Source organism: Knufia obscura, assembly GCF_036327395.1.
Source record: "Knufia obscura strain CCFEE 5817 isolate CBS 148926 chromosome Unknown scaffold_23, whole genome shotgun sequence".
In the NCBI taxonomy this organism is placed as follows: Eukaryota; Fungi; Ascomycota; class Eurotiomycetes; order Chaetothyriales; family Trichomeriaceae; genus Knufia; species Knufia obscura.
The window spans coordinates 82661-93239 of NW_027042709.1; the positions used below are offsets into that span (position 1 = coordinate 82661).

The 10579-nt window shown below is 53.4% G+C and overlaps 3 protein-coding genes across 3 annotated transcripts; 1 reads left to right on the forward strand and 2 right to left on the reverse strand.

Moving 5' to 3' along the window:
* Positions 1 to 65: 65 nt before the first annotated feature.
* Positions 66 to 353, forward strand: PMZ80_011008 (uncharacterized protein; the record flags this gene model as incomplete). Its single annotated transcript, XM_064879396.1, has 1 exon — positions 66 to 353. One exon carries the CDS (start codon positions 66 to 68, stop codon positions 351 to 353), a length of 288 nt encoding a protein of 95 aa, XP_064724835.1.
* A 281-nt stretch (positions 354 to 634) lies between these two features.
* Positions 635 to 2643, reverse strand: PMZ80_011009 (uncharacterized protein; the record flags this gene model as incomplete). Its single annotated transcript, XM_064879397.1, has 2 exons — positions 635 to 1298; positions 2273 to 2643. 2 exons carry the CDS (start codon positions 2641 to 2643, stop codon positions 635 to 637), a joined length of 1035 nt encoding a protein of 344 aa, XP_064724836.1.
* A 3161-nt stretch (positions 2644 to 5804) lies between these two features.
* Positions 5805 to 7526, reverse strand: PMZ80_011010 (uncharacterized protein; the record flags this gene model as incomplete). Its single annotated transcript, XM_064879398.1, has 1 exon — positions 5805 to 7526. The coding sequence occupies one exon, from the start codon at positions 7524 to 7526 to the stop codon at positions 5805 to 5807; it is 1722 nt and encodes a 573-aa protein (XP_064724837.1).
* Positions 7527 to 10579: the final 3053 nt, after the last annotated feature.

Sequence of the window (10579 nt, forward strand, 5' to 3'; positions counted from 1 at the left end):
TTCCAAACGGCGTCACCGCTGCTTATAGTGTGTACTCAATGCATAGAAGACCTGACCTCTTCGGTATGGATGCTGAGATATTCCAACCGAAGCGGTGGAACGAAGCTATGCCGCTGGAGAGAGACTCTGTTAACAAGCGCTGGGGTTACCTACCATTCAACGGAGGCCCTCGATTATGCCTAGGTATGGATTTCGCCCTTACGGAAGTAGCCTACGTACTCCTTCGCACTCTGCAGACGTTTCCGGATTTGGCCTTGCCAGCGAACGAGAAGGTTGAGTTTGCGGGAATTGAGAAACAAACGATGACCCTGGTTACGACCAGCACCGAGGGTTGTCGGGTTGACCTAGGATAAAGTGCGACAAGGAATTTCAGGCAAGAAAGTGCAAGACAGCCCCGAGTACTATGGCTGTTTGGTGTTGTGAGTAGCTTCGAAGATACTATTAACCCAGACCCCGTACGTACTATGGACATGAACGACGAACCCTTGGATCGGACAAATCACATACGACGCCAAGCAATTAACTCCGTACCAACACCAACATTCGTGTCTGGAAGAGACTGCTTCCCTGGTTCACATTTCATCCAAACAAACTTCTTCCTCAATTTGTTCACATCTCACTTCCTCCTCCTCCTCTACTCACTGTTCCAATAAACTTCTTTCTCAACTATACCACTCCTGACCAGCGAGCCTCTTGCCTTGACGATGGGGCGCGATTGGCTTACACCACCCATGACTGCTGGTAGGCAGAGTCGAACATCCCACGGCAGTAGGGTCGGCTGCTCCACTAATAGGACCATCTCCATCCTAGGTGGCGCGTACTCGAAGTGGCACCACCATGCAACCTGCTCGGCAAGGATCTTAGAGTCGTATAGACGCTCATAGATGGATTTCGAACGACCGTACTGATACTTCAGATGTCTATCTTCGTGGTTGTGCTGATCAATGGAAGCCTCGCTCAGCCGATGACCGTAGCCGGCTCGTTCCTCGCGCGGTCGCTTTTGAGCTAGTTCCAGAACGCGGTGGCATAGTCCACATGTCCAAAAGCTGCTGCCAGGTAAGTCCACCCAACACAAAGGTGTGTCCAAGGAGAGAGGGCGTGCCGGGATCTCTGTGAGCACTCCGTGTAAGTCGCTTAGCTTTGTACGCAAATCTGCCCAGATTCCTTCTAGGGTTTGCTGATTCTTGTGTAAGTCGATGGTGTCTTGTTGAGCTTCTGATGCATCGCTATATCGAAGGAGCGACTCTGCTCGTGTGTAGGGAGCCCTGGGCTGAGGCGTAGGATACGTCAGGATGTGGCTGCGTCGTCAGCAGATACCATGGCGTCGTTATAGGTTGAAATAGATGGCATAACTAAGGACGAAAAGAATTAAATCAACGCCGAGGGTCGCGATCTATTTAGGGTTCAAACTAAGCCTGCGTCTGCTGAACAATCCGGACTTACCGTATTGTCGCAAGCGTTGAAACCGGTCCAAACTTCACCTCCATCTACCCGATGATCTATCAGGTTACCACAGGAGGTGCGACGGGCTTTTCTGTGCTTTAAATCTAAGGTGACACCGTAGTTCGAACGCTCTGAAGACTTGCTAGAGTCCGTCTGAAGGATGTCGGGAGAGAGTCTAGAGACAGCCTAGAGAGGGTCCGGAGACTATCCAGAGGCTCTCTAAGGGTCGTATTCATGTTCGCAGCGTTCGTGAATGTTTGCGAATATATGCTAATTTTTGCATTCCGGATCGAAGGTTGAGAGGAAAAATCCTTAGTCGGTTGCGTCCGACGTTGCATAAATTGAAGCAGGTTTGATTTAGCACAAGACATTGATCTGATCTAGAGCACAGTACGGTGTAGTAGTAGATCTGAAAGAAGCAACAGCGGCAACGAAGTAAGGGAGTCATGACTAGAAGCTGCGGATGTTAGGTTGATTGAGGAGACACAGGGTTGAGGCTGAAGGCTGAATGCTTCTGCTACCGCGGCTCTCAGTACTTCGTAGCTGAAGGGGAACGCGATGGAACTGCTATTTCGAGGAACGAGGACAAACCAAGCCTCTACTCGGCTCACATTCAGAGTGAGCTCTTTGCCAAGCTCGAAAGCTTACAAGACTCTGCTGCTCAAAGCTGCGCATCCATACTGCTCGTATAGACCTTCCAACCACATTGAACCAACAAGTGCAGGACTCTTCAAAAGACCTCAGAACCTTCCTTGGCTCAAGACAAGGTTTATACCTGCTCTCCGATGCTTCGAAAGCTCACTAAGCTGCTTGTATCATTAAAGTCTACCTGCATACGCATGGTGCGCGTAATATGGCTGCACGCCTGTCGAATTCTTCGTCATCTCCAGACACTTTCTTGGCTTCACCACTATCTTCTCCTTGCTTGCCCCCAGATTTTGTCCTGTTCGGCTTCAGTCGAGCAGCAGTCGCGGGCGAGGCATCTGGATTGTCGACAGGCGTAGGAACCTGAGGTCGTGGTTGGGTCTGGGGCTGCGTAGCCTGTGGCGGAGCAGATATTGACGCCGCAGGACTGGAAGTCGCAGAAGTGCTATTCGTCTCGCTTGCTGGTTTCGAAGCCGTCCGCGGCGGGGCCTTGATCTTATCATCCGACGCACCATCAGCCATTGGCTTCTTGCCATCACTTTGACTGTCTTCCATTTATCCTCCTTCGGTTTGTCGCCAGACTTGTTCACATCTGCTTTGGTCGCACCAACGGCACAGCAGGACCTGGATTCTCTCCCGATGGTTGAGGTACAGCAGGTGCAGTGATAGCTGGCAATGCAACGGTTGGAGCTCCGAGAGGCACAGCGGTCGTATCTCGACTAGGGCGCACTCACCCAGCAGTGTTACCATCAAAACCACCAGCCCCAGCCATGTACATATCTGGGCTATTCATCCCATTCGGTCGAATGGCCCGCTCATACAACCATGTCAGTCGAGCCACTTCCTACCGTACGGTAACATCGTCTGTATCGATCTCGTCGTACCCATATATGCCGTCGCTGATGCCTCGCCACATGACCTCAGAGTTCTCGATCTCGTCCACGACCCGCTCCAAGTCATCGCGATACATCCGAGCTCTCATTGGCTGGCCACGCGACTTGAGGTACGCGACCCGTCCTGCTATGATTGTGTTCAAAACGCCAAACACCGTAATAAGTATATTGGGATGAAGCCGATGCACCCAACGCTGTCAGGGTTGCACCAAGGACTACCTGAGTGAGAAGCAGGGTGTTATTCAGTGCCGCGCTGAAGTTGTAAGCAATACGCTGCGAAGAAAGCTGCGAGATTGTCCGGCCATAAAGTGATTTCTTGGGTGCCTGCAACTTCTTGTCCTTAGGAAGATTCGATGGAGGACAGCCAACGAGGGCACAGAACTGAGCGTGAGCATTGCTGCCGGAGAGGTCTTTGTCGAATACCAACGTATGGCACAGGCCCATCTGGGGGATTTTGACGGTGACCAGAATTATGTCTGCAATCTGTTCGTCCACGACCGCTAGCCCAGCGTATGACGGTTTGTGATAGCACACCGCACTTTTCTAAGAGTGCAGTTGACGATGGAAACTCTTGACAAATTATCGAGAGGATCGTGAAGATGTATATTTCGTCTCGGTTGCATTTTAACTCTCTTCGTAGTTGGTTGTTCCGATAACACATCAGGGCATTGCAAAGGTGTGTGGATGGCTGCACATCCTGCCGTCTCAGGACGTCAACATGGAGCTGCGAAAGGTCCCGCCGCATCTCCCTCCACAGGCTCCAATTTTCCCAATGGTGCCCCTGGATCTGTCGCCGAACTTGGACCGCCTCACGTGGAATATTGCCTGGATCGAAGCAAACCATCGGCACAATAAGGAGCATATGTGACCACAAATACCTCTGACGGGTGACGTTCGCTGCGAAAATTCTGTGATCGACTTCAATTGCGTGGATACTTTTCTGGCGCTCGTCCACTAAAGCTCCAAGAGTCCGGCTGTCCGCCCTTTGGTTGGGCTTGGAAGACGTGGATGACATGCTTGATGGTAGCGGCCTAGATGATAAGTAGAGTAAGGTGTAGGAAGAATAAGTTCCGTGATAGTTGATACAGAGAGCAGCGCTCATGTCGAAGATGAAGCGAAATTAAATGAAGATACTGGCAACGAAGACCGGCTTTATGCTGGGGCACTTTCGAGGCTGCCGGACCCTACCACGGCCTAGCTTTTTCAACGATAGGATGAACCTTCATACGCAGCCACTAAGGGTGCATGTGCGGCTAGCGCAAACCCCTCGTTATGTCGACAAACATTGGTGTACTTCGAACTTGTGGACCCTTCGCACTGAACTCAACCCTCTTGGAGACGAGCTCCTTAGCGGACGACACCACCCACTTCTTGCTTGCCTCCACACGACAGGCTGAGCTAGCAGCCTGTCTCAAAGGTAGGGCTCTAATCTGGATGCAAATTGGCCAGCCTAATGCTGATACCGGGTGCTATTGAGGATACGGCGGGAAGCGAGCTACGCGGTGTGCAGCCGGAGTAAATCCGTTCAGGCATGAGCGAACAATCAGCACAGACAGACGTGCCAAACCTGTTGTGGTCGTTGAGTTTAGGTCATGTGATCTGTGTTCGTCGTATACGAGAAACTAGGTGAAGGCTATGGACCCTGGAAACTCGCGATCCGAGGCCGCCACTATGGACTCAACGCGGGGCCTCCAACAGCAAGGTTTAGTCTGAAGTTCGGCTTAAAGCGAGCTGAGCTCCTAGACTGCGTCATTGACCTCGCTAGTGGACGAGCTACGAATAACCTCTGCTGGCCTTAGCGCAGTAAATCTGCAAGCTGCATTCGCACTACAACGTCGATGCTTCCTCTGAGTGCTTCGAGCTTGCTCAATGGATCATTTTCGAACAGCACGGGTGTCGTCACATTGCGAAAGGGTGAAGGGAAGGATGCGATGAATATCTGACTGACCTGAGCTAGCAGCCTGTTTCGATGGATGTTCATGAGAGCTGTAGCTCCTTTCGGACATTTTCAGGAAGCCCACGAAGTCGGAAAGCCATCTCTTGAATGTAATTGTCTGTAAGCTTACAGGCTCCTTATTTTTTTATAGGCTTGTGCGGCTAGGCCTAGATATCTGACTTTGCCGCTGAAACCTTGCGATTGCTTGCAGAATAGATGGGAGTCCGCGAATCAGTAGAAAGTCCTCTGAGCCGCACCCCTTTGGCCAAGTGAAGAGGAGTATCGAAGCAACCGTATGGTCCAGGCTCAGCACCTCCAGCAAGAACGGCGGGCCCGCAAAGACGGCGACGTCGCACGAGAACGAGCGATTCAAGACCGGAGATTCCAACGGCTCATCTACACACGAGGATACTAGGATCCAACTGCCGGTCCTTCCGCGGGATAGACTCCCTTTGCATACTGGTCTGTTGCACCGAAAAGGACATGATCTCAACGTGCCCAGTTCTTCAGTACCGCTTCCCCAATACTTCGAACGATGTCCTTGTTGATGGGTCTCGTTACACCTGGAAACGACGGAGTGATTTGTGGAGTAGTGGGTGGTGTACATCCGTGGGTATTGATGGGAATGGACTGCAAGCGACTGCAAGTCTGCCTTGCCAGGGAGTCTTGAGGACATATACGCCATGCTCGGCTGGTGCCACCTTTTGTGAGACTGACGCACGATCACTTTATTCAACGTAGTCAAGTCTCTGATATGACAGACAGTCGAGCCAATAGAGCAATATACGTGGCACAACTATCGCAGGAACACGATCTTCCTAGTGGCTGATGGTAAGAATGGCGGTTGCACGGCACGAGTCGTTCAGGGCCTGTTGGTCATGGCCCACCTATTTGAATCCAAACGCTACACACACAAAGTACTTGACATCGACCATCAGGTCCTGCATGGACCCATCGCTACCGAGGAGTTCTCCTGCCGTAGACCCCGGGGCGATCTTCTGATCCAGTCTGTTCCGACTCTTCAAGCTGATGCGGCCGAGCTTGGTCATCTCCGACTCCGCCAACCGATCAAAGACGCTGGGGCGCAGCTCGGCGTGAAATGATTGGACGTCAAACTCGATGTTCTGTGAGCGTTTCTGCACCGCAGCCACCCAGTTCTCCTTCTCCCTCGTCAGGTCTCGGCCGAAGTGATCTCTTTTCCGGTTCTGTGTCGCTCGCCAATGCTCTGCCACCCCATCGTTGTCCAGAACTGCAACCGAGTCCATGCCATGGACTTCGAGGTAGCCATACGGCTTCAGATGCTCATACGCCCAAGCGAGGGTCGAGTCGATGTTGCGGACCCACGTCTCGACGTCCATCAGGAGAACGCAGTCATATCGATCTTTTTCGGCGGCAAATTCCTTCGATGTTATGACATCGATGTCGGTCGTGGTTACCACCATGTGGCCGTACGTATCGACCAGCTTCCCGGCGTAAGAGTGAGTGCGGTAACCGAGGACTCGAACGTGGATGACCGTCGTGGTCGGCAGCGGGGCGAGGACAAGCGCCTCTGTTTCGTCTTCTAACAGAGTCTCTAGCACATTCGGCCAGTCCTTGTCGTCCTTCTTGGTAATGCCACGCGGCGAAGAAATCGTACCATCTGGATGAAGCTCTCTCAGCCGATCTTGCAACTCCACGGTTACATCTTCTTGACCCGCAAGCGAACCCCCAACCGCTATTGTACTCGCTGTGCTCTTCCTGACAAGTCCAAGGTCTATCTTCGCAAAGACCTGAGCTTTCGACCTGCCTGGCGTTGCACCGATCTGTGCGCAATGTGAAGGAAGGTCAGGGTAGCCCCATGCTGGACAGGGCGCCTGCTGCATGTTGAGCGAGTGGTCATTACTCGGTGGTCTCGACCGTTTCCTGGCTGGGACTGGACGCTGTGATCCCCCAGGTCGAGCTTGCCAACCACTCAGCGCCGGTGGCTCTCTCGGATAGACCTGCAGGGCGTTGATGTTCCACATCGCCGCCCAGAGAATGTCTCTGTGATGCAAACTCTCTGTCTCCTTGCGGTCGATGATCTCTCGGAAAGCCAACTTCAGATGGTCGTGGGTAGGTTGGATGGACTCGAGGCAGGCATCAACGACCGCTCCACCCTCGTTCCCAAGCGTGAAAGTGTTGCCCCGCTGATCACTGGCGTAGGCCAGAGCATGTTTCCAGCTCCACATCTCTTGAGTGGGCAGCTCCATGTGTAATATCTCCTGATGAAATCGCCCTCGAATGTAGGCATCAAAGTCGTGGGGGACTCGACTGATCGCCCGCGCCTCGAACATGTGGCAGATCTTCACCACCGGCAGTGCCTCGATTTCGTGGACCGGGTAGCCTTTTCGAAACTCGTTGACTTGATCCCGCAGGTGGTTGTCGTCGAAAAGAAGAAAGGTTTTGTCGTGAAAGCGAAAGGTGGACCATCGAGCCGTGTTTGAATGGTTCAAGACCACGTCCTGCCCATCGGGCAATCGAGGTGCCGTAATGCTTCTGTTGTCTTCTTCGACTTCGACAGCTCCTGCCGCGTCCTCCTCAACATCCTCACAGTCGATAGGCTTCAACAGTCCTGGATAGGCTGTATTCATGTTAGCGACCTAGCAAGGAGGAAAACAAAGCAGAGAACATGATACCGATAAATAATAGTCATTCATGTTAAGATGCAAGAGGGTACTGCCGCTAGACCACGGCAGGTTGTTTCGGTAACGCCTTCCTGCTTGAAAGACCAGGTGAGGGTACAGATTGAGTCACTTTTAGGTACGTGACCATCTTACACGATAGTAGTATGCAAGGGCAGGACTTGCCCCCGTCACGGCATCCAACCTCTCGAAACCTTATACGCGGCGCTAGACATACTCGTGCACGTCAACCTCATCCCCATGACCCGATGAAGTGAGAGTGCGCTGTGAGCTAGCACCTGCAGAGTGGACAGAATGACTTAGCCCCCATCCAGGTGTTTTGCCTGAGCTTCCACGTGCCATTGTCGCCATCCGGGGTTGAAGTCCTTGGAATATCTTGTGGATCTTATGACAGACGGACACCGTTGGAAGATAACAGAACAGCAGATTCACCTGCACGCTTCAGTAAAGGCATGCACGCGTCATAGTCGACTTACAGATAGCAGCAGACCCTCAGACAGCATGCTCGTCTCGTAATGAACTGCGTTGGTTGTGATGGCCGCGGCCGTGATCAACAACGAACGAAGCAAGTTCCAGTACCACCCCATGCATTGACTCCGTAGGCGTAGTTGATACTCGTACGTGGAGTACGCCGCTCCCCATATGGTCAGTTGAGTAAGGCTGACATAGCAGAAGGGAAACAGCGTTTGGTAGTTTGGTAATGTCCATATCAGAGCCACGGAGATGCCTGCCATCGGCAAGCCACAGAGAATGGCGAGATAGGTGTATGGTGTAAATGGCTTGTGGTGTTCGGCCAGCAAAACACCCACCGCAGGGGCCAAGCTCTGCAAGCGGTCAGCCTCAGGGTCAGATACTGCGTCAACACGTTGCTGACCTGGGTAGTGGTCTCTGAACAGAGTACCGCGCAGAAAAGAGATAGGAGCCTGCGATCGTTGGATTCAACAAATTGGCCGTAAAGATGACTGTGATAAGGAATAGCTGCACGACTACCGTATCGGTTGATGAATTGACTTCAGTTCCTTCGTTGCTGGAGTCATTTCAGGCGTGGTCTGCCTGGGTACCTGTTGTCTAGAGCAAGTGCTCTCTCCCACACGTTAGCGTGTTGCTGATGAGTGATAGGAGTTGTGTATCTCGTCACCGTAAGCAGAGACATCAGGTGACGGATACCTATGCAGCGTGAACAGCCACAAGTTCATCTGGAAGCGGCATCGTGTGGATTAGCTTCCGACGATATCATCAAGCTGATAGTGCTGGAAGCTGGACTGGAACCTTGTTCTCCGGGCAGTGCATATGGTTGTGGTTAGCGTGCGTGTGATGAAGGTGGGGATAGATGACCTAGAGCCTGGGCGGCTCTGGCCCTATCAAGCCGTGGTTCCTGTTGTTGACGACGGTCAAATCTGGACATGGTGTTGCACAAGTGCGATAGTGTGTTTGACAAACAGTCAAGACAAGCAGCCGGAGCACCAGTGGATATGGCCGAACGAAGGCCGTTCCAGCAGATGTGACGGATTGAACCGGGTTAGTCGAGTCTCTGACGCCTACGTGCTTGGTGGTGGTCGACCCAAAGAAAAAGCAAGGAGGGCTGGGTGAAAGTGTACACCAGCCAGCAGTGATCATTGTTCTCGCTGGTTGACCAAACACAGCTGCTAGAGACCGGGATACATGCAGCCAGCCTCCGTCCTGCTGGTGGAGCTCGTATTGTGCCTGTCGACAGGTTGATCGAACGTCGGAACTAACGTGTACTTCACGTGATGCGTTCAGCAGGTGCAGGCGCCAACTGTGCGGCCCGAGTCTGCAGGGATCAAGCAAAGCTGGACCAACACTCGTCTCAGCTGCATGCTCGGTGCGTCTGCTCCACGGACAGCATGCCGGAACCGCAACCGACCAAGTTGGAGAGCGAGTCCGACTGCGTGACCGAGATCGAGTCCGAGGTCGAGTCCGAGGTCGTGTCCGAGACAGGATCCGACACGTCGACGGACGACCGACCGACCGTAAGACGGGTGGGCACCATCCAAGATGCACGCTGGCGTCATTGTTGCCGCCAGATGCTGTCAGCCCACATCAGCATGTCCACCGTCCATCGTCCGCCCGGCATGTGCTGACTCGATACAGAACGTCACACTGGCCTCGTCGTGGAGCCCGACGACGTTCGACTGGTGCCCTTGCCGGAAGACCCCTACGAGTGGCAGTATCCGGCCGAGAAGGAACATCTCTTCCGCCGGCCCCTGCGCAAGCACACCACGGCGGCGTGTCAAGAACTGATCTGCGACGTGGGTCGCTCGTTCTGGGCCGTCGGTCGAGGCGACGCCGATACCCCGGTGCCGTCGATTGAGGATGCGTGGCTCCAGGTCAGTCGTTCATGGCCCTTCAGCCGCTTTCATTCTGTGATACACGCCCGCTGACAATGTCGAGCTCCTGGAGGGCTTGCTCCAGCACCCTCGTCACCACGGATGGGAACGACCGTCCGCCTGAGACCAGCCTGTATCCTTGGCGGACGCGCTGGTGGACAAGGAACGGCAGGTGCAGCAGTTGAAGAGCACGCTCCAGCACCGGAACATGCAAGAGCAGGGTCGATCGAAGATGCTGGCATGGTACGAAGGCAAGCACGAGCTGACGGACGTTGGTCTCCAGGGCATGAGGCACGGACTCGTGGCACTGCTACAACAGTGTGACCTCCTGATCACGCAACGCCATAACAAGGCCGGTCCGTGACGGGCATCACTGACAGAGGCCCGATGTCAAGCGATGCGGTATGGTACGGAGAAAGAATGAGGCGTTGGTGTTGTCGTGTGGCCGAGCAGCCGACAACATACGGTGCAATCGCCAGATGTTCGGTCCAGGGTGGGGTCAAAAGGGCCAGAATAATCTTGCTTCTTGTGTGAGGAGACTTGACGGAACCTATCGAAGGTGATTGGGTGTCGGTGAGCCGTCTCACGGATTCAGATCGTTCTCTGATATACAAAGGCTCTGGTCTTGGTCAGCGACGAGTTTGTCCAAGTCGA